This window comes from Scyliorhinus canicula, chromosome 1 (genome assembly GCF_902713615.1).
Source record: "Scyliorhinus canicula chromosome 1, sScyCan1.1, whole genome shotgun sequence".
In the NCBI taxonomy this organism is placed as follows: Eukaryota; Metazoa; Chordata; class Chondrichthyes; order Carcharhiniformes; family Scyliorhinidae; genus Scyliorhinus; species Scyliorhinus canicula.
In genome coordinates, this window is record NC_052146.1 from 29,925,962 (window position 1) to 29,952,492 (window position 26,531).

Consider the following 26,531-nt stretch of genomic DNA (forward strand, 5'->3'; position numbering starts at 1 on the left):
CAGTGTGATTACTGTTTAAAACTGAAGATAACTTCTATTGCTCACATGTGAAGTCAAAAGCAGAAATTCAGAAGTTGATGTCAGTGATACCCTGCTCCTCCACATAATGTTGCACTTTTCAAATCATGGATTCTGTGTTGAATGCAGTTGCAGTGAACTTCAATTTTCTATGCTCTATTTTTGTTGTAAAAACCATTGAAAATGTTAATCTTGTTGAATGAGATGTAGCTGAGAATTCAAATGAGGTACTTAATTTTATCACTGCCAAAAGACATCTCTATCCCAGAAAACTAATTTTGCACATGTGGAGTGTTATACGCTTGGAATAACTTGTTCAAATCATAGAACCATAGAATTCCTACAGTGCAGAAGGAGGCAATTCAGCCCATCGCATCTGCACTGACCCTCTGAAAGAGCACCCTACCTAGGCCCACTCCTCCGCACTATCTCTGTAATCCCACCTAACCTGCACATCTTGGACACTAAGGGGCAATTTAGCATGGTCAATCCACAAACCTGCACACCTTTGGACAGTGGAAGGAAACCGGAGCAAACTCACGCAGATATGGGGAGAACGTGCAAACTCCACACAGACAATCACCCAAGATTCGAATTGAATCCAGGTCCTTGTGCTGTGAGGCAGCAGTGCTAAGCACTGTGTCACCGTGCTACCCTGTGGTAAGAATAATTTTTATTTTATTTCCATTTTCTCCCGTATTCTCTCGCATAGGAAACTTTATTTTGTTTTTTGTAAAATGATGAAAAAGTGAAACATGACATGTTTTTTTACTTCTTGGCTTGCTGTCCATGAGAATTCTTAAATCTGATTGGCAGTTCAGTCCGCTTGCTGGCTTCACTGCTCCTGGATGCCGCAGAAAACCTATAGATGGCGCCAGTTTGACTATCACATCAGAGTAGGGGAAATAAATGGATGTAGTGTCTGTTAAATATTTATGGGAAGCTTTCTTTCAGGTCAGTAGCAAACATTTATAAACCTTTATTGGTCATTGCAAAATCGGAACCAGTACATTCTCAATGCTATCCAATCATGCTAGTTTGGTGATACGCAAGTACGTTTGAGGGGGTGTAAAACGCTCTCAAAAGTAGCATCATTTTGGGTGAAATTTACCCTGGATTGCTGCTTGTGTCCAAAGTGAAAATGCCGCCGTGAAATTGAATTAACAAATTGATGATTTACCAGCTAGCACTAAAATGGTTTGCATGTTTTGAACCTGGATATGAGCACCAACCATAGGTGATTTATTTCCTTGTGGCAGCTTTAAATCTCTCTCCCTCACCTCCGTAATGGTTTTTTGAGGATACTCATCATAGTGAAGTATGCTCGTTCTGGGTAATTCTTTACATATCAGGCACCTTATATTTTGATTCTGGGTGACCCAGATTGACCCCAGTGTAAATCCTCTTTCAAGGGGGCACAAGGTTTATTTTATGAGAATCCTGGTGATGATCAGCTGCGTTGTCTTGGAACAGTTTTAATCACCTGAATACCATTAATTAGGATTGAACCCAGTAATCTGAAAGATTTGGGCATGGTGGGGGAGGAAATAAACCTTCATATGATTGAACTGTAACAACAGTCATTTCATATTTTATTCCATTTTCATTTGCAAAGTGCCCATTAAGTGGAAATTAGTTGAAAAACAAACCGTCCGACTGTCGAATATGTTGTTTCCTTTCCTGCACAGACAAGAGCTAAGTAATTGTTGGATGTAAACTGCATCCAGCCAGTAATATTGTTTGGCTCTGTTTTCTTAAGGCTTATACAACCTTGCAGACCTAATGGTGTGTGACATCCTGTTCAGATACCTATCTGATCTGTGGAGTTTGTTTCAGCCATCCCTTTGACGTAAGTGTATTGTGCAGCCACAAGACTACATCAGTTTAAAACTCTCTGGACAGTTCGGAACATGCCTAATAATATGCTTTAATTTTAGAAAGGGAGATGACACCTACTGCATTCACCAAGTAAGCCAGTCAGCTGAATTAAAAATTTTTTGGCCTGTTATCAATAGTTTTCTAGTCTCTGAGTGGTAAATTTGTAATTCTGGCTGACACAGTAAAACATCACCCATGGGGATTAAAACCAGTGTGGCTTAGGATGCAAAATTGTACATTTTTTGTTGTTTGCAATCAAGTTTTCATGGTTTACTAACAATATGAATAAAACAACTATGATTTATTTGATACCTCTCATGACCAAAGGACATCTCCAGCCAGTGAAGTCATTTGAAACACAGTCAGTTGTGATGTCGGAAACGCAGCAACTAATATGCACACCGCAAGCTCCCAAACAGCGATGTGGTAATGTCCAGATAATCTGTTTTTGTGTTGTTTGAGGTATAGAAATTAGTCAAGATAATGGGGATAATTGCCCTGCTCTTCTTCAAATTAGACGTCTTTTATGTCTACCTCAGAGAACATCTTACAGGGGAGTGTTCGCTCTGCACTTCGCATGAGTGAAATCCTCGATTTTGTGCTAAGCCGTAGAGCGGGATTTGAACCCGCAACCTTCTAACTCAAGAGACAAGAGTGCTACTAACTGGGCTATGGATAACACATTTATTTGCCTTTTAAGGTTTCTACAATTCACCGTTGTCTATCCTAACGGTATAATTGCATGAACACACTGCATTTGCATCGAATTCCACTGTCTTGGCTGGGATATAGATATGTTTTTAAAACGGCAATGTCTGTTAAAATAGCAAAAAAAAACAAATATAATAACCGTTTGTACATTTTCCAGGTTATTTGTTAGAACCTTGAAAGGGATTTTATCCGATAATTTCTTCCAGATCTTCTGAGTGCCTAGATTGTCAGAATGAGGTATCAGTCCGGTGTAGATTTGTGTTGTTTCTGTTGTAAATTCAAGAGTTTGTTTTAGGCATGATAATGCTCTCAAACCATTGTTTACTTTTTGACAAGGTGTGGACATCATCGACAAGGCCAGCATTTATTACTCATCCCTAACTATCCTTAAGAAGGTGGTGGTTAGCCGCCTTCTTGAACCACTGTAGTCCATTGTCATAATATAATTTTTGTAATTACTTTGCTTTGCACATTTGTGATTTACATACAATTTCCAGGAGGCCAAAATGTACCTAGTGACATTAGAGTGACAATATATGAGTTGCATCCGACCGTGTGATTGATGTTGAAAGAAATCTCCAGTGAATGGGATGAATTTATTCGACACTTCCATTGTGTCTGATTTGTGGTGTTGGTTGTCCAACTTGCAGTACTGGATGAGCAGCCATGTCCTCCAATTAAATATTGTGAAGACTGTCCGTTCTCTTGCTAACAGCTCCATCCCACTCCCTGGCAACTATCTCCGGCTGATCTAGATTGTTTGCCATTGTACTTAACCCCCAAATTATCTTTCAACCACATGTTTGCCTCGTCACCAGGAATGCCTATTTGAAACTATGGAATATTGCCGTACTCTGCCCCTGCCTCAACTCAGCCACTGCTGAATCCCTTATTCCTTCATTTCCTCTAAACTTGACTATTCCAATGCTCTCCTTGCTGGCCTCCATCTTCCATTCCATCCTGCATAAACTTGAATTCACCCAAAGCCCTGCTACCTGTCTCCTAATTCGCACCAATGTCTGTTTATCATCAGTCCATTGTTCGTTAACCTTCATTGGCTCCCAGTCTAACCATGTTTTGATTGTAAAGTTTTCATCCTTGTCTTCAAATCTCTCCAGGGCCACTGCCATTCCAATTCTGTAACCTTTTCTAACCCTCTCACCCCTTAAAATCTCTGCGCTCCTTCAATTCTGGCCTCTTGCACACCCCCACTTTTAGTCACTGTGCCATTTAAGACACTGTACCTTTAAGGCACTCCTTACACATTAGTCTTCGCCCAAGATTATAGTCATCTGCCCTGAGCATCTCCTTGTGTGGTTTTGTTTTAAACTTTGTTTGATAACACTTCTGTGGAGCACATGAGATCTTTCAATACGATAAAGCTTCTCCCTGAATGCAAATTATTGTTGCTGACAACCTATAGTTTTACTGTGTTTCAGGGAGTAAGACCGAGTTCGATCAGACCGAGAATTTTTGAGGGAGGAATTATGAGAACTTTTTGACTCACGTGATCAAAGCCTTGACCTGGAGCACTTGTGACTTTGCAGGCAGGTTCAATACCATATTCAAATTGAAGGAAAATATGAGAATTTTTTTTTTAAAAGGTTTCATCGTTAAGTGGTTGGGTTGTTTTAAAAGAAAATGCCTCACATGTTTTGGGAGTCTTTAGGTTGCTTTCTAGATCGGAATGGACTTTAAATTTGGAGGGTGATGTTGAAAACAAACTTTTAAGTCTTAATTGTTCCTTTGACCATATGGATCCCAATGTTAGAGGTCTACGACATGGCATGTAAGCTACTGTCCTTGGAGCTCTGGTAACGTTATCTTGTTTTTTACATGGAAAAGTTTCTCCTGCTATTTTCTTTGGTTCTTATGAGTTTTCTTGGCCTGGAGGAATGGAAAAGACTGCACGTCCATTAGTAGATATAGACCAATAAGGAATGAACCTTTTTCCACACATTAAGATAGGTTGTTACAAATCCTCCAGGTCATAGAGGTTTGAAAAACTATTTCACCCTTTGGAACCTTTGGCAGGCAAACATCTATATAGAAGATGGTGAAAGCAAACGTAAAGGTGGTGCCGATCACAGTGCGTGATCAAGCGGCTACAGAGGTCACAGTGAGATAATGGCCACTAGTGGAACAGACAGTAGTGGTGTCGGCTGGACCAAGTAATGGAGTACGTCAGATGGTGGGGCAGCAGATCAGGCTGGACAACATTGCTGGGTAAACAAACCCATGTGTAGAATTGGAAAGCATGACCTCAAGCTGAGGGACAGAAAGGAGAGAACATCAAACAACAAAAAAGCTGGGACCCAGCCTAGTTCTGCATGGGAGCTTTAATATTTGTGTATGATGGGTTGATTTTTGTCACGCATGCTTGTTTGGTTTTTTTGCATCTAGACGTTTGCTTTGATTGCCAATGGAAAGTTAGACACAAGGCGTTGCCAAATCAAATCCTGTATTCTGTTTACATCTTTATGAATCACACTCCAGTAAATGTGGAACTGCTTTATTTATAATGAGTGGCTACATTGGAGATGGTGTTTAATTCTGATTCTGCCTCACTCAAAAATGTGCATGGCCTGCTCACGATTTGTGGCACTCAGCTCTAACCTCCAAATATTGTAGCCTTCAAGCTTTGATTCGGGATCCTCGAAAATCGTGACACATTTTCAAGGACTTGTCATAAATCTCAGCACAACAGAAAGCAGACCATATTTGCAACAATAGTTAATACTGTTTATAAATAGTGTGTAATTTAGTCAAAAAATAACGAATGTATAGGACTATGATCAATCTTGGGGATGTTCTATCCTAACTTCCAATGAAGTTATTCAAGGGAAAGCAATATCATAATTACAGGAAGCATTTTGTTAATACACAGCAAAGCTCATGCTCATGAATCAAGAAATACAGTCAAAATATCCATTTGTAGAGGCAATGAACAGATCATCCTTTGGGAGGAACAGAAATCTCATAGCTTTATGGCACAGAGGATCATCTCACCAGTGCCTTGGGGGTTGTGGGCAGCAATGTGTCCTATAGGAATTGTCTAGCAGCACAAGAAGAACGGCTTGAATAATGTGTTCTCATTTGTCCCCGTGACAGAATATGTAGACATTTCAAAGACTCCTTGCGATTAAAATTATGGCATGTTAGGCAAGTTTCATTTTTCATTTGTTCTTATTATATGAGGCCTAATTTCTTTGCCCATGTACAGGCGGTGAATATTCTGAAGTTGGACATTGAGTGCAATGGTAGGGACACTCACCAAATTTATCCAGCCAGATGAATAGGGAATATTCATCTGAGTATTGAACCCTGTAGCTTGTGACAAGGCTTTGAAGGATCAAAAGATGAGCCACTTGTCACAATCTGCTCTGTTCTCGTAGCCACAGTAGTTGATGCTGTTGTCCTGGTTTATCCAGTTGAACCTTTGCCACATCATTCACGCATTGCAAGCAAATAAACAATGAAGCTTTCCTAATATACCTCAAGATGTTTATAGGGAGGGACTTGGCTGGGATGGTGCCACAGTCAGTTAAAGGAAGATGTATTCGCCTTTTTCTCGGCTATAGCCATTACCTGTCATTTATGCAGTGCGATTGTTATTAACCTAAACTTTGATGTGCCCAATTCCTGATGCGAATTGGCATCAAAGGCCTTCATTATGCTTACCACCTGCTATTGAGCAAATGCTGAAGGCGAATTTTAATCACAAATAATCAAATTTCTAGTTTTTTTCATATTTGCCTCCTAAATTAAAAGATGTTTCTCATTCTGGGAAACAAAAATCTGTTAAACCAAATGCCATTTTTGCTATTCTGCCAAATGTTATAACATTATTAACTTTCAAAGTTGAAAGTGATATTCAGTTCTGTGCTTTTGAACAGAGTGGTAAAGGTGTAAAACTAGCTCATTTATCTGGGTGCATACATATTAACATTTGCCATTTGGTTGTTCACTAAGCCTTGAGTGTGCAATAAGTTCTCATGTAGCAGTGGCTGCCTGATGAGTCTAAATGTGCCCATTGGGGATACTGAATAATTTGTGTTGAGTTACAGGCATAAATTATGGCAGATTATCAATCAGTAAAAACCTCAATGCTTGAAGAAGCAATATGCTTAGGGTGCCATTCCCTGAGTATCTTGTGACCGTGGTCACGGGTTTTATCATATAACTCCAAAGCACTGAAGAATGACAGAGGTAAACATACTAGAATGCAGAAATGAAGAAAAACTAGAAAAAAACAGCTGGCCTGACAGCTGTATATAAAATAACATTCCAGCTACTCCAATTCTGGGTTTACAACAGTAATGAGATCAATGCTTCAGCTGCCACTGAGATCTAAAACATTAATACAAAAGCAAAATACTGTCGACACTGAAAATATGGAGTGAAAACAGAAAATGCTGGAAATGCTCAACAGGTCTGGCAGCATCAATGGAGAGAGAAACAGAGTTAACATTTTCAGTTTGTGTCCTTTTATCAGAACTCCATTAATTGAGTTCCGACAAAGGTTCACAGATCTGAAATTGTTAACTCTGTTTTTGTCTCCACAGGTACTGCCAGACCGTCTGAGTATTTCCAGCATTTCTAAAGATCACATTTATGTCTGATGAGTGAATTATTATGAGGGATGTTGGGTCAAAATTCTGGCCACTGTTTGGGATTTAAATTGTTAATGATTTTATCAAACAAAGTTCCTGCAGCTGATGCTGAGATATTGATTGAAGCAGAAGACAACAAGAGGTTTCCGAGTGTTGATATGGCTGCTGTTTGAGAATAAGCCACATCTTACACCATGGAACATCGACAATGGATCAAGTGCCACAGCTAAACAGAATGTATTTGATGAACAAATTCTTGAGTTCCCATCTGATCCAATTCATAGAATTACATGGAATTTACAGCACAGAATTCGATCCAGGGACCAATGTTGGTGTTTTATGTTCCACATGACCTTCCTCCCATTCCATTTACTGAATGCACCCTATCTATATATCTTTCTATTTGTTCCTACGAATATTGATGACCAAATAATATTAGAATAAGTCTCTGGCCATGAGTTATTACTTGTATCTTTTCTTTTATCCTCGCATGGGACATGGGCATTGCAGGCTGTGCCTGCATTTAGTGCCCATCCCTAATTTTCCTTGGGGGGGCAGTTAAGAGTCAACCACATTGCTGTGGGTCTGGAGTCACATATAGGCAGACCAGGTAAGGATGGCAGATTACCTTCCCTAAAGGACATTAATAAACCCGATGGTTTTTTACGACAATTGACAATAGTTTCATGGTCATCACTAGACTTCTGAAATTCAAATTTCACTATCTGCAGTGGCGGCATTTGAACCTGGGACCACAGTGAGTCTAGGGAATCAGTAACGGGAAACGTGGAAATGGTGGAATCATTGAGAAGATAACAATTCCAGAGAAAGGGTCTTGGAAAAACTACTGGAACTAAAGGCTGACAAATCAACAGCACCTGATGGACTTTGTCCTCGGGTCCGAAAAGAAGTGCCTGTGGATATAGTAGATGTATTGATTGTAATTTTCCAAAATTTCCTTCATTCTCAAAAGGTCTTATCAGATTGGGGGAAAAAAGGTAAATGTAACTCCTCTATTGAAGAAAAAAAGGAGACCGAAAGCAGGGCCGGAATTCTCAAGCTGTTCGTTGGCCCTGGGATCCTCTGATTCCGCCGACAGTGAATCCCCGCCTGCAGGTTACCCAATGACATGAGGTGACTTGAATGGGAAATCCTATTGACAGCGGCGGGAGCAGAGAATCCCACCACCAGTGAACAGCATGCCGCCTCCTGCTTCTGAGCAACACGCTGCTCTGAGGCCCAAGAATCCCACCCCAGGTAACTACAGGCCAGTTAGTCTAACATTTGCCATAGGAGAAATGCTAGAATCTATTATTAAGAAGTAATTAAAGAAGAGCACTCAGAAAATCTTAATGCAATTGGGCAGAGTCAACATGGTTTCGTGAAAGAGAAATAATTTTACCCGAGTTCGTTGAAGAAATAATAAGTAATGTGGACAATGGGGAACTTGTAGATCTGGTGAACGTGGTTTTTTAAAAGTCTTTTGATGAGGTGCGAGATCAAAGGTTACTATACAAAATAAGAGCTCATGATGTGCATATTGTCATGGATAGTGGCTTGGTTGGCTAACAGAAGTAGAGGGTAGGTATACATATACCATTTGGGGGTTGGCAAGCTCTAACTAGTAGAGTTCCACAAGGATCAGTGCTATTTACAATCTACATCAATGACATGGATGAAGGGATCAAATCTATGGTTGCTAAATTTGATGATGACACAAAGAAATCTAGAAAAGTAAGTTGAGAGGAGGGCGTAAAGAGTTTACAAAGGGATTCAGATAGCTTAAGTGAGTGAGTAACAGATCGGCACTTGGAATATAATGTGGGAAAATGTGAACTCTGCCACTTTGGCAGGCAGAATTGTGTTGACTGGAAGACTTTAGGAATATTGGATTCTACGTATTGGACAATTTAAGGGTTAAAAACCGGTGGTTATCTTTGACTGCAGCAATCTTTTTTTCCCCCAAAGAATTCTGTTTTGCGGGGCCTGGGTACTTTTAGCAGCCAGAAGGTGAAATTGATCATGGAATGTGTTTTTCAGTCTGGACTAATGGACTGTGGCTTGACTGAGAAAGTCCCTGGGGAGTTAATGTGCTTTGCAGCCTGCAGAAAGAATTTGTTTTCAGCCTGGGGAGATGAGGTCAAGGTGGAACCAAGGAAATGCAGCGTGACATTTTGAAAAGCTTTAGAGAAGCCGTTTTTGGAGAAAGCTGTGGAGAGAGGGAGTTTTTGGAAAAACTTTTGAGAGAGGAGTTGAATTCTGGTCTGCCTGACGCTAAGTTCACAATTCTCCCACAGTAAGAAAGGTGGAGAGCTGCATGTTTCTTTTCTTGTTCTTTAATGGGAAATTGAGTGGGAGTGATAAAGGAAATTGTAAGCTGTTCCTTTTGGGCATGAAGTTTAAAGGTTTAATATCATATTCATAATAAAATTTTGTTTTAAAAATAACCAAGCCCAATTTCTTCATGCAATTACTCCTGGAGCGAATCATTCTTTCCCCACAGTCCTACACAACTAAAATGTGAGGCTTTCGGTCCAGTATCCAAGCCACTGTCGAGGTCTGGTCTCAGGTCATAATAGAATAGAAAAACTGGATACTATTTAAATAGAGTGACAAGTCTTACAACACCAGGTTAAAGTCCAACAGGTTTGTTTCAAATCACTAGCTTTCGGAGCACAGCTCCTTCCTCAGGTGATTCAGCTAGTGATTTGAAACAAACCTGTTGGACTTTAACCTGGTGTTGTAAGACTTCTTACTGTGCTCACCCCAGTCCAACGTCGGCATCTCCACATCATTTAAATAGAGAACAGTAAGAAACTGTTCCCTTTCAAAAGTACATCAAGAACTGGAAGACAAAAATTCAAAATAATGGGCAAAAGGAGTAAAAGTGATGTGTGGACAAACTTTCTCACACAGAGGGTGTTTGGAGTTGGATATGGAATGGACTTTGAGAGGGTGATGGAGGCAGGTTCGACCCAGTTACTCAAAAGATTGGTATCTAAAAAGAAAGAATGTGCAAGGTCACGGGAATAAGGCAGGGCAGGGGATTAGGCAGAATGCTCTTTCAGAGAGTCTCTTGCAGATTTGATGGGCTGAATGGCCTCCTTATGCACTGTAAAGCTTCTGTGATTCTGAGAAGGAGTGCAAAGCTTGGCAATCCCGATGTATCTGGCTGTCTTGGTACATGAATCATATTCGATTAGATGCAGGTATAGCAAGTCATTAGGAAGGTAAATGAAATGAAATAAATGGGATGTTATTATTTATTGCAGGGGGAATGGAATCATAGAATCCCTACAGTGCATAAGGAGGCCATTCGTCCCATCAAGTCCGCACCGGCGTTTGGAAAGAGCACCCTACTTAAGCCCACACCTCCACCCTATCCTCGTAACCCAGTAGCCCCACCTAAACTTTTGGACATGAAGGGGCAATTTAGCATAACCAATCCACCGAACCTGCACATCTTTGGACTTTGGGAGGAAACCGGAGCATCCGGAGGAAACCCATACAGACATGGGGAGAAAGTGCAAACTCCACACAGTCACCCGAGGCCGGATTTGAACCCCGGTCCCTGGTACTGTGAGGCAGAAGTGCTAACCACTGTGCCACCATAAAGGTAGAAAAGCTTTGGTACAATTGCGAGGGCATGAGTGAGATCACATCTGGAATACTATGTACAGTTATAGTCTCCTTTTTTGAGAAAGTATATAATAGCATTAGAAGCAGTTCAAAGAAGGTTCACTTTACTGATTGTTGGGATGAAGGTGTTATCTTAAGAGAAATGGTTTGAAAGGTTGGGCCTGTATCCATTGGAATTTAGAAGAATGAGGGGTGATCTTATTGAAACATATAAGATCCTGAGGGAACGTGATCAAGTGGATGCTGAAAAAATATTTCCCTTTGTGGGAGACACCAGAACTAGGGGACTCTAGGGATTTCCCATTTAAGGCAAAGATGAGGCGAAATTCTTTCCCTCCGAAGGCCATTAGTCTGTGGAATTCTTATCCCACAGAGAGAAGTGGTAGGAGGGTCATTAAATATTTTTAAGGCTGAGTTAGATTCTTGATTGAAAAGGGAATCAATGATTTATCGGGGGCAGAGAGGAAAGTAGAGTTGAGGCCACAATCCGATCCGCCATTAATTTATCAAATGACAGAGCAGCCATAAGGGGCTGAATGGCCTCGTCCACTCCTAATTTGTATGTTTGTATAAACTGGGAGTAGTTGAGACAAAGGTCATAGATACATTTAAGGGGAAATTTGAAAAGTAAGTTACAGAGAAAGAAACAGAAGGATATGCTGCTGGGGGAGGATGATAGTGTGGGCTATCATGAGGATGACACTAGAATAGTGCATTGGGACAATACTGGAATAGTGCATCGGGACAAATGACGTATTTCTCTATCGTAGACTGTGTGCAAATATATGTTGATTTTTACAGCCGTGAAATGAAACAAATGAAATGAAATGAAAATCGCTTTTTGTCACAAGTAGGCTTCAAATGAAGTTACTGTGAAAAGCCCCTAGTCGCCACATTCCGGCGCCTGTTCAGGGAGGCTGGTACGGGAATTGAACCGTGCTGCTGGCCTGCCTTGATCTGCTTTAAAAGCCAGCTCTTTAGCCCTGTGCTAAACCAGCCCCTTTCAGCCCATTGCATTTGTAGCGGGTCTTAGATCCAGCATCAGTTCCATTTTATGATGAGTCTGCCTTTCCCAAAGGACCAGCCTTCCTGCAAATCTTGTTAAGAACATGGAATTAAAGATAAACCTTAAGATAATTGGTCAGTTCAATAAAATAAATCCTTGCCTCAAATAAAGTCAACCTTAATCTAAAATGGGGTAATTTAAAATTCTGGAGCAAGGTGGATATTTAGGGTGGGATTCTCCGGTCTGCCAGTCGTGTGTTCCTTGACGGCGCGCTCGCCATCAGCGGGATTCTCCCTTCTGCCACCTGCCAATGGGATTTCCCACTGTGGTCAGCCCACAGGGCGTGAAACCCACGGGTGTGGGTGTGTTGTTGCCGGAGGAGAATCCCGCCGTTATTCCTTTGTAGAGGGGGTGGAGTAGTAAGAAAATGGCGGGGGAGCGGAAGGGATGGAGGAGCATTGTGGAAGGGGGTGGACCAATGGGAGGGGAAAGCGTAGCTAGGCATTGAGGGGAGAGGTTGGTGGAATAGGATGGTGAGGGAAAATGGGGTGGGTGAATAGGAGGGAAAGGGGGTGGTGAAACTGTGGGGAAGGCGTGGTGGAATAGAGTGTGGGAGGAGGAGAGGGGTGGGAGATTAAGGGGGGAAGGGTGGTGGGAGTAGAGGGGAAGGAGTTGGGTCAGGAGAGGGGAAGAGATTGGAGAGTAGAGGGGAAAGGGCAAGGGCGGTAGAGGAGAAGGGGGTGGGGTGCAGTAGAGGGGAAGGAGGCGGGAGCTGTAGAAGGTAAAGGGTGTGGGTCAATAGAGGGGAATGAGGGTGGGGGCAGTAGAACAGGAAGGGGTGGGAGCAGTAGAGGGGAATGAGGGTGGGAGCAGTAGAACAGGAAGGGGTGGGGGCAGTAGAGGGGTAAGGGGGTGGGGGCAGTAGAACAGGAAGGGGTGGGGGGAGTAGAGTAGGAAGGGATGGGGGCAGTAGAGGGGTAAGGGGAGGTTGCAGTAGAGAGGGAAGGGGTGGGGTTGCCGTGGAGAGGGAAGGTGTGGGGGCAGTAGAGGGGTAGGGGTTGGGGCATTAGAGGGGTAAGGAGTGAGGTGGGGGCAGTAGAGAGGGCAGGGGTGAGGTGGGGGCAGTAGAGGGGAAGAAGTGGTGGGGGGCAGTAGAGGGGGTAGGGGGTATTAGAGGGGGCAGGGGTTGGGGCAGTAGAGGGGGAAGGTGGTGGGGGCAGTAAAGGAGGAAGGGGTGGGGGAAGTAGAGGGGGAAGGGGTGGGGACAGTAGAGGGGGAAGGGTGGGGCAGTAGAGGGGAAGAGGGTAGGGGCAGGAGAATGGCTGGGGGGGCAGTAGATGGGGTGGGGGCAGTAGATGGGGTGGGGGCAGTAGAGGGGGTGGGGGCAGTAGAGGCGGTGGGGGGTAGTAGAGGGGGAAGGGGCAGTCGAGAGGGAAGGGTGTGGGGCAGTAGAGGGGGATGGGGCAATAGAAGTGTAAGGGGGTGGGGAGCAATAGAGGGGCAGGGGTGGGGAGCAATAGAGGGGCAGGGGTGGGGAGCAATAGAGGGTCAGGGGGAGGGGTAGCAATAGAGGGGGAAGGGAGTGGGGCAGTAGAGGAGGAAGGATTGGGGCAGTATAGGGAAAGTGGTGGGGGCAGTAGAGGGGGAAGGGAGTGGGGGACATCGTGAAGTAGTAAAGGAGGAAGGGGTGGGGGTGGCAGTAAAAGGGGTGGGCTGTAGAGAGTGAAGGGGTGGGGGCGGTAGAGGGGGAAGGGGTGGGGGCAGTAGAGGGGGAAGGGGTGGTGGCAGTAGAGAGGGAAGGGGGTGGGGGCAGTAGAGAGGGAAGGGGGTGGGGGCGGTAGAGGGGGAAGGGGTGGGGGCAGTAGAGGGGCAAGGGGTGGGGAAGTAGAGGGGGAAGGGGTGGGCGCAGTGGAGTGGGAAGGGGTGGGGGCAGTAGAGGGGAAGGGGGTGGGGGAAGTAGAGAGGGAAGGGGTGGGGCAGTAGAGAGTGAACGGGGTGGGGGCAGTAGAGAGGGAAGGGGGTGGTGGCAGTAGAGGGGGAAGGGGGTGGGGCAGTAGAGGGGGAAAGGGGTGGGGTGGCAGTAAAAGAGGTGGGGGCAGAAGAGGGGGAAGGGGTGGGGGCAGTAGAGGGGGAAGGGGTGGGGGCAGTAGAGGGGGAAGGGGTGGGCGCAGTAGAGGGGGAAGGGGTGGGGGCAGTGGAGTGGGAATGGGTGGGGGCAGTAGAGAGTGAAGGGTTGGGGCAGTAGAGAGGGAAGGGGTGGGGGCAGTAGGGAGGAAAGGGGGTGGGGGAAGTAGGGGGTGGTGGAAGTAGAGAGGGAAGGGGTGGGGGCAGTAGAGAATGAACGGGGTGGGGCAGTAGAGGGGGAAGGGGTGGGGGAAGTAGAGAGGGAAGGGGTGGGGCAGTAGAGTGTGAACGGGGTGGGGGCAGTGGAGAGGGAAGGGGGCGGGGGCAGTAGAGGGGGAAGGGGGTGGGGGCAGAAGAGGGGGTAGGGGTGGGGGCAGTAGAGTGTGAACGGGGTGGGGGCAGGATAGGGGGAAGGGGGTAGGGGCAGTAGAGGGGGAAGGGGGTAGGGGCAGTAGAGGGGGAAGGGGTGGGGTCAGAAGAGGGGGAAGGGGTGGGGGCAGTAGAGGGGAAGGGGTGGGGGCAGTAGAGGGGGAAGGGGTGGGGGGCAGTAGAGGGGGAAGGGCGTGGGGCAGTAGAGGGGGAAAGGGGTGTGGGTGGCAGTAAAAGAGGTGGGGGCAGAAGAGGGGGAAGGGGTGGGGGCAGTAGAGGGGGAAGGGGTGGGGGCAGTAGAGGGGGAAGGGGTGGGGGCAGTAGAGGGGGAAGGGGTGGGGGCAGTGGAGTGGGAATGGGTGGGGGGTAGTAGAGAGTGAAGGGGTGGGGGGCAGTAGAGAGTGAAGGGGTGGGGGGCAGTAGTGACGGAAGGGTTGGGGTAGTAGAGAGGGAAGGGGTGGGGCAGTAGAGAGGGAAGGGGTGGGGCAGTAGAGGGGGAAGGGGGTGGGTGGCAATAGAGGGGGAATGCGGTGGGGGCAGTAGGGGGGAAGGGGGTGGGGGCAGTAGAGGGGAAGGGGGTGGGGGCAGTAGAGGGGGAAGGGGTGGGGACAGTAGAGGGGGAAGGAGTGGGGGCAGTAGAGGGGGAAGGGGTGGGGGCAGTAGAGGGGGAAGGGGTGGGGGCAGTAGAGGAGGAAGTGTGTCGGTATAGGGGGAAGTAGTGGGGCAGTAGAACTGGAAGGGGTGGAGCAGTAGAATAGGAAGGGATAAGGCAGTCGGGGGTAAGGGGAGGGGAGAGTAGAGAGGGAAGAGGTGGGTTTACAGTAGAGAGGGAAGGTGTGGGGGCATTAGAGGGGGTGGGGGCATTAGAGGGTTTGGGGGCATTAGACGGGGTGGGGCAGTGGAGGGGGTGAGGGGCTGTAAAGGGGAAGGGCAGTAGGCAGGGTGGGGGGCAGTAGATGGGGTCGGGGCAGTAGAGGAGATGGGGTAGCAGAGGGGGAATGGGCAGTAGGGGAGGAAGGGTGTGGGGAGCAGCAGGGGAGGAAGTGGAGTCAACAGAAGCGAAAGGGGCAGTAGAAGAATAAGGGGGAGGGGCAAAGGGCAGGGGGCAGTATAGGTGGAAGGGAGTGGGGCAGTCGGGGGAAGGGGCGGGGGCAGTAGAGGGGGAAGGGGGTGGGGGCAGAAGAGGGGGAAGGGGTGGGGCAGTAGAGTGTGAACGGGGTGGGGGCAGTAGAGGGGGAAGGGGGTGGGGGCAGTAGAGGGGGAAGTGGTGGGGGCAGTAGAGGGGGAAGGGGTGGGGGCAGTACAGGGGGAAGGGTGTGGGGCAGTAGAGGGGGAAAGGGGTGTGGGTGGCAGTAAAAGAGGTGGGGGCAGAAGAGGGGGAAGGGGTGGGGGCTGTAGAGGGGGAAGGGGTGGGGGCAGTAGAGGGGGAAGGGGTGGGGGCAGTGGAGTGGGAATGGGTGGGGGGTAGTAGAGAGTGAAAAGGTGGGGGGCAGTAGAGAGTGAAGGGGTGGGGGGCAGTAGTGACGGAAGGGTTGGGGCAGTAGAGAGGGAAGGGGTGGGGCAGTAGAGAGGGAAGGGGTGGGGGCAGTAGAGGGGGAAGGGGGTGGGTGGCAATAGAGGGGGAATGCGGTGGGGGCAGTAGGGGGGAAGGGGGTGGGGGCAGTAGAGGGGGAAGGGGTGGGGACAGTAGAGGGGGAAGGAGTGGGGGCAGTAGAAGGGGAAGGGGTGGGGGCAGTAGAGGGGGAAGGGGTGGGGGCAGTAGAGGAGGAAGTGTTGGGTCGGTATAGGGGGAAGTAGTGGGGCAGTAGAACTGGAAGGGGTGGAGCAGTAGAATAGAAAGGGATAAGGCAGTAGGGGGTAAGGGGAGGGGAGAGTAGAGAGGTAAGAGGTGGGTTTACAGTAGAGAGGGAAGGTGTGGGGGCATTAGAGGGTTTGGGGGCATTAGACGGGGTGGGGGCAGTTGAGGGGGTGAGGGGCTGTAGAGGGGGAGGGCAGTAGGCAGGGTGGGGGGCAGTAGATGGGGTCGGGGCAGTAGAGGAGATGGGGTAGTAGAGGGGGAATGGGCAGTAGGGGAGGAAGGGTGTGGGGAGCAGCAGGGGAGGAAGTGGAGTCAACAGAAGCGAAAGGGGCAGTAGAAGAATAAGGGGAGGGGGAAAGGGCAGGGGGCAGTATAGGTGGAAGGGAGTGGGGCAGTAGGGGGAAGGGGCGGAGGCAGGAGAGGGAGAAGGGGCAGTAGAACAGTAAGGGGGTGGGGAGCAATAGAAGGGAAGGGGTGGGGTGGCAATAGAGGGGGAAGGGAGTTAGGGCAGTAGAGGGGGAAGGATTGGGGCAGTATAGGGAAAGTGGTGGGGGGCAGTAGAGGGGGAATGGGTGGGTGCAGTAGAGGGGGAAAGGGTGGCGGCAGTAGTGAGGGAAGGGTTGGGGACAGTAGAGAGGGAAGGGGTGAGGGCTGTAGAGAGGGAAGGGGCGGGGCAGTAGAGAGGGAAGGGTTGGGGGCGGTAGAGAGGGAAGGGGTGGGTGCAGTAGAGAGGGAAGGGGTGGGGCTGTAGAGAGGGAAGGGGCGGGGGCAGTAGAGAGGGAAGGGTTGGGGGCAGTAGAGGGGAAGAAGTGGTGGGGGCAGTAGAGGGGGTAGGGGTATTAGAGGGGGCAGGGGTTGGGGGCAGTAGAGGGGGAAGGTGGTGGGGGCAGTAAAGGAGGAAGGGGTGGGGGCGGCAGAGGGGGAAGAGGGTGGGGACAGTAGAGGGGGAAGGGTGGGGTAGTAGAGGGGGAAGGGGTGGGGGCAGTAGAGGGGGAAGGGGTGGGGGCAGTAGAGGGGGAAGGAGTGGGGGCAGTAGAGGGGGAAGGGGTGGGGGCAGTAGAGGGGGAAGGGGTGAGGGGCAGTAGAGGGGGAAGGGGTGAGGGGCAGTAGAGGGGACAGGGGGGGAAGGGGTGAGGGGGCAGTAGAGGGGGAAGGGGTGAGGAGGTTGTAGAGGGAGAAGGGGTGAGGGGGCAGTAGAGGGGTGAGGGGGCAGTGGAGGGGGAAGGAGGTGAGGGGGCAGTTTAGGGGAAGGAGGTGAGGGGCAGTAGAGGAGGAAGGAGGTGAGGGGGCAGTAGAGAGGGAAGGGGTGAGGGGGCAGTAGAGGGGGAAGGGGTGGGGGCAGTAGAGGGGGAAGGGGTGGGGGCAGTAGAGGGGGAAGGAGTGGGGGCAGTAGAGGGGGAAGGGGTGGGGGCAGTAGAGGGGGAAGGGGTGAGGGGCAGTAGAGGGGAAGGGGTGAGGGGCAGTAGAGGGGACAGGGGGGAAGGGGTGAGGGGGCAGTAGAGGGGGAAGGGGTGAGGGGGTTGTAGAGGGAGAAGGGGTGAGGGGGCAGTAGAGGGGTGAGGGGGCAGTGGAGGGGGAAGGAGGTGAGGGGGCAGTTTAGGGGAAGGAGGTGAGGGGCAGTAGAGGAGGAAGGAGGTGAGGGGGCAGTAGAGAGGGAAGGGGTGAGGGGGCAGTAGAGGGGGAGGGGATGGGGCAGTAGAGGGGGATGGGGGCAGTAGAGGGGGATGGGGGCAGTGGAGGGGGAGGGAGGTGAGGGGGCAGTAGAGAGGGAGGGGATGGGGCAGTAGAGAGGGGAAGGGGTGAGGGGGCAGTAGAGAGGGAAGGGGTGAGGTGGCAGTAGAGGGGGAGGGGATGGGGGCAGTAGAGGGGGAAGGAGGTGAGCGGGCAGTAGAGGGGGAGGGGATGGGGCAGTAGAGGGGGAGGGGATGGGGGCAGTAGAGGGGGAAGGGGTGAGGGGGCAGTAGAGGGGGAGGGGATGGGGATGGGGCAGTAGAGGGGGTTGGGGGCAGTGGAGGGGGAGGGAGGTGAGGGGGCAGTAGAGAGGGAAGGGGTGAGGGGGCAGTAGAGAGGGAAGGGGTGAGGTGGCAGTAGAGGGGATGGGGCAGTAGAGGGGGAAGGAGGTGAGCGGGCAGTAGAGGGGGATGGGATGGGGGCAGTAGAGGGGGAGGGGATGGGGGCAGTAGAGGGGGAAGGGGTGAGGGGGCAGTAGAGGGGGAGGGGATGGGGCAGTAGAGGGGGGAGGAGGTGATGGGGCAGTAGAGGGGGAGGGGATGGGGCAGTAGAGGGGGAACGGGTTTGGGGGCAGTAGAGGGGGAAGGGTTGGGGCAGTAGAGGGGGAGGGGATGGGGGGCAGTAGAGGGGGAAGGGATGGGGCAGTAGAGGGGGAGAGGATGGGGGGCAGTAGAGATGGAAGGGGTGAGGGGGGCAGTAGAGGGGGAGGGGATGGGGCAGTAGAGGGGGAAGGGATGGGGGCAGTAGAGGGGGAAGGAATGGGGGCAGTAGAGGGGGAGGGGATGGGGGGCAGTAGAGATGGAAGGGGTGAGGGGGCAGTAGAGGGGGAAGGGGTTTGGGGGGCAGTAGAGGGGACAGGGGGGAAGGGGTGAGGGGGCAGTAGAGGGGGAGGGGATGGGGCAGTAGAGGGGGAAGGGGTTTGAGGGGCAGTAGAGGGGACAGGGGGGAAGGGGTGAGGGGGCAGTAGAGGGGGAGGGGATGGGGGCAGTAGAGGGGGAGGGGATGGGGCAGTAGAGGGGGAAGGAGGTGAGGGGGCAGTAGAGGGGGAGGGGATGGGGCAGTAGAGGGGGAAGGGGTTTGGGGCAGTAGAGGGGGAAGGGTTGGGGCAGTAGAGGGGGAGGGGATGGGGGGGGGGGCAGTAGAGGGGGAAGGGATGGGGCAGTAGAGGGGGAGAGGATGGGGGGCAGTAGAGATGGAAGGGGTGAGGGGGCAGTAGAGATGGAAGGGGTGAGGGGGCAGTAGAGGGGGAGGGGATGGGGCAGTAGAGGGGGAAGGGATGGGGGCAGTAGAGGGGGAGGGGATGAGGGCAGTAGAGATGGAAGGGGTGAGGGGGCAGTAGAGGGGGAAGGGGTTTGGGGGGCAGTAGAGGGGACAGGGGGGAAGGGGTGAGGGGGCAGTAGAGGGGGAGGGGATGGGGGCAGTAGAGGGGGAAGGGGTTTGGGGGCAGTAGAGGGGACAGGGGGAAGGGGTGAGGGGGAAGGGGTTTGGGGGCAGTAGAGGGGACAGGGGGAAGGGGTGAGGGGGCAGTAGAGGGGGAGGGGATGGGGGCTGTAGAGGGGGAAGGGTTTGGGGGGGGCAGTAGAGGGGGAAGGGGTTTGGGGGCAGTACAGGGGGAAGGAGGTACTTTTAGTATCTGTGCCTTTAATTCTCTTGCCGGTCACTGCTGGAATGTGAAGGGGCTGCCAAGCGTCGGCGCGCTGCGCAGCCCCGTTCGGGAGAGAGAGTGTGTGTGGGCGCGCTCGGGGTGGTGGTGGCGGGCACGCGCGGGGGACGTGTGGCGCGCGCCGCTCGCCCTCCAATGCCAGAGGAGGAGAAAATCGCTGCCTTTGCTGTGACTCCAGTCAGCGCTGAGAGTGCGGAGCTGAGCGGCAGCTGGAGAAGATGCCCAGTGCCTGCTGACAGCTTTCCCTCTCTGATCTGTGTGGAGGGGGGGTGAAGACATCCAGGGTGTGGGCTGCAGCCACAATGATGTGTCACCCTTGGCCCCGCGCTGCTGCTGCTTTGAGGACGAGGAGCTGCTGGAGGAGCACCTAATCTTTTTTTTAAACCCTTCTGTCGTTTTTCTCTTTTTCCCTGGGATATTGCTGCTTTCGGGATCTTGATGTTCTTTTTGCCACCCCTCCTGCTGCTGTAAGATATGGTGCAGTTGTGAAAGCAGGCGAGAGGCAGCCTTGTCCAGCATGTGCAGCCACTGTTGGAAATCTCCACCAGGTTCCCAGCCAACCTCTTGATGCTCTCCACATCTCTGCTTTACAAATATGATGAAATGGCAGCCCCGGAAGAAGGTGAGAGAGACTTTGAGAAAGAGAAAAGAAAGGGGGGGGGGGGGGGGGGGGGAAGATGATCATGTCAAATTCCACTTGACCCAAGGGGTGTAAAAAAAAACAGTTGTCCTGTCACTTTCCTCCCCCACCAGGAGTCGTGGGGCTGTGCTCTGCCTTGTCATTTAATGGTCGTCTGTCACTCTCAATCATTTGCTGCACATCTGTGATCCGAGGCTGCAGGGAAAGAGAAACTTTACCTTGTTTTGTGTTGCTGTTTCTGGGCAAGGTGAAAGTGCTCAGGTGTGCAGCATTGGCATTGCTGAGTTTTTGCCCTGTCGCTGTCCCATTCACACATTTAAGCGTGTGTAGTGAGCACTATTTACAAGTCTTCTGTTCCACACACACACACTGGGCTTTATACATGTGGTGGAATTTCACTTATGCCTGTGATTGATTTTTTATATGTATATATATAGAGAGAGAGATATGTCATTTTGAGTACTTTTAAACTGTACATGTCAAACTGACCAGGAACCCACATGTGTGTGTGTGTGTGTGTTGGGTTGGGTGGGGGGGGATGTTACTCAGTTGTATCCAAGGCTGACCCACCGGTGTTGTTGTGGAAATGTTGCCCCCACTCTCCCGAAAGCCCGAATGGGATGGTGGTGCTCTGCTCTGCAGCTTTGAATCGCCCCAGCAATTCCCAGCTCTGCAATATTGGAAACGTTGCAATATTGCGTGTGGGGTGCAATCGGGGAAAAAAAAGCGATTCCGCCTGATTATCTCGCACAATTTTGCCTTTGGGTGAACGAATTGAGGCGCGGCATCGGACGTTTTACAGCAGGACGTGGGGAACAGTTTGCCCCTCGGTCGGTGGGGGTGGGCGCTGGGCTTTTTAGCGTTTCCAAAAATTGATTCATTGCGAGTGATGTGAGTCCCACTGGGGGGCGCAATGAAGTTTGGAAAGCAGGGTCGGCAAAAGTACAATTCTATTTTTTTTAAATAAATCATATATGCATGCAATAATACTTAAAAAGGATTAATTACACGCTGTTGATTGAAAGATATTTAAAGGGAGACACAGCGTGAGAGGGTCCCAAGTTACATTTTATGTAGCGCTGCAATTTGTTCTGGATGTTCATGCCCTGGGCTAGAAATCTTAACAAAATTTGGCAACCATGGTTAAAACAGATGTTAAGTAATCCGCAGTGTTTGTTTGATTTTGGGCACAGTTTGTGTTTGCGTTAGCTGTGGTGGTGGCGGGGGGTTAATTGCACAAAAGACATCATGACTAATTCTGCACATTAATAAAAAGAATAAATGGTGCTCAGAAAACCAAGCTATTTCCTTACCCAAGTCGGATTTTTTGTGTCTATGCATTGAGCCATTGTTTTTTGCAGATTGTGTGTGCCTTCAACAACTGGCGCAATGAGAGCCCTGAGAAGTGAGGAGAAGTGGGTAGACCATCCAGTGAGAAGTGGACAGAGGGTGGACATGTCCTTTACTCGATATCCTAAACATTCAGTTGATTAGTAATGATTTGCTGGTCTCTTTCTTTCCACTTCCCTCATCCCAACATTAAAAGATCTTAGTCGTAAGGGTTTTATATATCCTTGGCATGATTTGCAGCTTTCAAGCAGCATACCTATGGCATATTGCCCACTGCATGCTGTTGATGCTGTAGTATTGTGTTTTTGTTAAAAAAAAGGAAAGGTGCCCCAAAGAGTTAAGATCAGAAGGTTAAAGTGTGACGTATTTAATAGAGATCAGCTGTTTATAAAGGTTTGGCATGTTTACTATGGGGGAATTGTTCAGCGGGAAATGGTTGGATGCTTAAGAATTCAGGTTCAGACCATGTTATTGAGAAGTGGCTCCTGGGAACAAGGAGGTGCCCAGCTCAAATTTACGATGCCACATTAAAAGCAAGGCAAGAATCGAGAGCTTTGAATGGACTTCTTTGCTTTCAAAACAAAAGATTGATGATGCTTCTCCTTCCTGCGGAAAGGTGCTGTAATTTAAATTTAAAGATGCACACGCAACTTTTTGTTTATCAATCAGTTCAGCGTCACACCATATTTTGGGCCAATAAGCAGCAAGTTGCCTTGGTAAATTGCCTCTCAGGTAGAAAATTGCCCCAGACACTTCATAAAAGATGTGGGGAAAACAGGTACAGAACCAAAGAATGAGAGACCGAAGGATTGGTTAAAAGAGATGAGTTTTATAAAGGAAAGGGAGCTGGAGAGTTTGGTGGGTTCAGGGAGGGAGCTAATGGCTGGTGGGTTCAGGGAGGGAGCTAATGGCTGGTGGGTTCAGGGAGGGAGCTAATAGCTGGTGGGTTCACGGAGTGAGCTAATGGCTGGTGGGTTCAGGGAGGGAGCTAATGGCTGGTGGGTTCAGGACGGTGCTAATGGCTGGTGGGTTCAGGGAGGGAGCTAATGGCTGGTGGGTTCAGGGAGGGAGCTAATGGCTGGTGGGTTCAGGGAGGGAGCTAATGGCTGGTGGGTTCAGGGAGGGAGCTAATGGCTGGTGGGTTCAGGGAGGGAGCTAATGGCTGGTGGGTTCAGGGAGGGAGCTAATGGCTGGTGGGTTCAGGGAGGATGCTAATGGCATGGCTCCCAACGTTGAGGTGAAAAGGGATGAGGTACGAGAGACCAGAATCAGAAAAAAGGAAAATCTCTGGGGACAGAAGCTTGCAGGTTACCAAGATAAAAGAGAATTAGGTCAATTAGAGATTGAAAAATAAAGGTAACATTCAAATTTGCGGTGGTAGTTATCGAGCTAGTTTAAGCCAGTGGATAGGGGGATGGTGGTTGAAGGGCAACCAAGGGAAATAAGGGATGGACAATAAATGTTGACCAACCACTGATGCCCATATCCCATGAATGAACCTTTTAAAAAATCTCAGATTTGGCATACGAGTAGAAGCAAAGTTTTGGATTAGTGTTTTGCATACAACTGTAATTTACACTGAGGTTTAAACTTGTCACAGGGATTTTATTTATCACTGTCCCCATCTTATATTTTTTATATTGAAAATTTATTTGAAATTAACAAAGGGCAGTTTCGTCAAGCAGCCAATAATGCAGTTTTCTTTATTCTTTCATGGGATGTGAGCGTTTCTGGTAACGCAGCATTTGTTGCCCATCTCTAATTGCCCTCAAGATGTTGGTGGTGAGCCACCTTCTTGAACCGTCGCAGTTCATCTTGTGTAGGTATAGCCACAGTGCTGGTGGAACGGTGTTCCTGGCTTTTGACACAGCAACAGTGAAGGAACAACAATACAGATCCAAGTCAGATTGGTGTGTTGCTTGGAGGGGAACTTGCAGGCAGTGCTGTTCCCATGCTTCTAAAGCTCTTGTCCTTCTAAGTGGTAGAGTTTGCAAGTTTGGAAGTTGCTGTTGAAGGATGCTTGCTGAGTTGCTGCAGTGGGTCTTGTAAGTGGTGCACATTGCTGCCACTGTGCATTGGTCGTAAAGGGAGTTGATGACTAAGGTGGTGGATGGGGAACCAATCAACTGAGCTGCTCTGTCATGGACGTTGTTGAGTTTCTTGAGTGTTCTTGGAGCTGGACTCATCCAAGCAAGTAGAGAGTAATCCAGTTTAAAACTAGAGATGGTAGGTTAATGGTAAGCAAATTTTCTGGGAATAAGGATTCAAATCCCACCACTGCAGCTGGTGGAATTTAAATTCGATGAATAAAATTTATAATTGAAAGCTAGTCTCAGTAACAGTGACCATGAAACTATTCGTGATTGTCATAGAAACCCATCTGATTCATTAGTTCTCTTCAGGGAAGGAAATCTGCCATCCTCACCTGGTTTGGCCTACATGTGACCGTAGATCCACAGTTGTGGTTGACTCTTAGCTGCCTTTTGAAATGGACTAGCAAGGAGAAGTCGGAGAGATGCTGGGAGGCGCTGTTTGGGATGTTATCTAAGGTAGTTGGGGGGGGGGGTGGGGGGGTGGGGGGGGGGGGGTGGAGGTCAAGCCGGACTCCATGGTGGTGACCTTTGAGATATCGGAAGTGCCGGAGACTCTGGAGGGGAAGGTTATGGCCTTTGCCTCTGTAATTGCCCGACGAAGGACCCTGTTAAATTGGCGGTTGGATACGCTTCTGGGGGTGGTGGCCTGGCTGGGGGAATCTGTACGACTTTCTCCGGTTGGAGAAGGTTAAGTTCGAGTTGAGGGGGTTAGCGGAATGCTTCGAGATGCGGTGGAGGTTGTTAATGACGCTATTTGAGGAATTGTTCGTTGAGGACGGGGAGGTGATAAAAGGGAAAACAATTGTACAAACTGTGGGCTGTGATTTTGTGGAGTGTGTATTTTATTTGTTGCTGTTTTACACATGTTTGAAGTAAAGAACATTAAAAAAATATAAATGGATGAGTAAGCCACTCAATCAAGGGCAATTTAGGATGGGTGACAAATGATGGGCTTACCACATCCCCTATTTGGATTGTCATTGATGGACAGACTTTAGGGAGTCAGAAGGTGAGCTATGTGCCACAGAACTCCCAGCCTCTGACCTGCTCTTGGAGCCACAGTATTTGTATTTTGCTCCCGGGACTCATTGGGATTGAAAAAAAAACTTGCACTGATGTTTACTCGTCAGCCCATCTCTAACTGCTTCAAAACCAATATATCACTTTAAAAATGCAGTCATTGTTTTACAATGTTGGAGTCAGTATACATAAAGAAAGATACACAAGAAAACACGATGCGTGACTGGTTAAATTGTGTTTTATTTATGAGGCTTTTGGCTGAGGCAGGAATTTTGGTCAGGATGCTACAAAAAGCCTTTACTTTTCCTCATATAGTGCCATGGCATCTCTTGTGTTCAACTGAATCATTAGACCAGACAAATGGGGTTTGATTTTAAATCTTATCTGCAGGACTGCATGGTGTTAGTCTAGATTACATGCTGAAGAGAAGAACAATTGATAACCTCATTGCTTCCAACAGCAATGTTTGTTCGTTGATTATAGGATGAAACGGATAGATTTCCTGAGCCTTTACGCTCTCCTGTGATCTTGCAGTTCAAGGTTTATCTGAGATCTGATGCCTCTTCATCATGCCCATGTTAAGTTGGAGTTTCCGATAGTAATTGTCACTTAATTACATAACGTGGGAGCTGTGTTGGGTTGTATATATAGGTAATCCAGACTCTTTTGTGGTAGGGTGAATCTGTCTTTATTTCTTATTAACAGTACAGTTCCTGATAAATGCTAAATAATGCATACCTGAGAATGAGTGACAGAATAAGTTAATTAGAGGGTTTATACAGAAAAATAGAGACACCTGGGAGTAATTATAAGAAAGCATTGTAATTGATGAATTTGGATGACATCAGAAATCGTGAGCATGAAGTTGGGATGGGTTATAATGAGCTGAATTTCCTAAATTACCTCAATGTTTTAATAATCTATGCCTTTAACCATGTCTGCTCGTGTTTGTGTATCTGTGTATGTATGTGTTTTTTCATTCAGTCCATGGATTTGTGTTCATCCATAAACAGTATTGTTGTGGTGATAACCAATAGAGACATTCATATCGTGGAATGTTCACATTGGGGGATTAGTGATTAAGAAAGACTGGTGTCCAAAGCTGGCACAGACTCTATATTTAATGAATGTAAATATTTTAATGTTACAGATTTACTTCTTCCACCATATGTTCTTTGCATTGGTTGCTGTATATCAAGTTGAGATACAATTAGTTTAATGGGTATATATGATAATGGTAATGGGCGGCACGGTGGTTAGCACTGCTGCCTCGCAGCACCAGGGACCCAGGTTCAATTCCAGCCTTGGGTGACTCTCTGTGTCAAATTTTCACCTTCTCCCCGTGTCTGATTGGGTTTCCTCCCACAATCTAAAGATGTGCAGGTTAGGTGGATTGGCCACGTTAAGTTGCCCCTTAGTGTCCAGGGATGTGCAGGTTAGTTTACGGGGTTTACATGGATAGGGTGGGGTGGAAGGGGGAGTATAAATGGGTAACTCATTTGAAGGGCCGGTGCAGACTCGATGGGCCTTTTGGCCTCCTTCTGCACTGTAGATATTCTATGATTCTTGTGTGGCAGTTTCAAGTTGTACAGCCTGTATTAAGATTAGCATCAGGATTCTCCGTTCCTGAGACTAATTGTTGATGCTTGGGGAGGATTCGTGGACTTCCACGACAGCAGAACTGGCACTGCACCTGGACCGATTCAGCGACTGTTAAGGAGCTAGCACCGGCGCCATGTGGAACACAATCGATTCCAATGAGAAACGGAGCCGGATTCTGCGATTGACACTGAGGAGGCCGACAAGCTGCTGCCGCATATACACACTTCACTCCTCACACGTACCACCCCAGCCAACAAGATGGCACTGGTTGCGTTA

General features: G+C 48.7%; 1 protein-coding gene across 5 annotated transcripts in view; it reads left to right on the top strand.

Annotated features, from left to right (window-relative positions):
- ttc28 (tetratricopeptide repeat domain 28) overlaps positions 1-26,531 on the top strand; it is a 965,957-nt gene that overhangs the window by 304,045 nt on the left and 635,381 nt on the right. Inside the window, exon 1 of one of the 5 annotated variants that reach the window (XM_038780685.1) lies at positions 19,723-20,172. The exons of the other annotated variants lie outside the window; for them this stretch is intronic. Coding sequence (XP_038636613.1) covers positions 20,146-20,172 — 27 coding nt within the window. The 5' untranslated portion in view covers positions 19,723-20,145. Of the gene's footprint in view, positions 1-19,722; positions 20,173-26,531 lie in introns of those variants that run through there. 5 annotated transcript variants of the gene reach the window in all.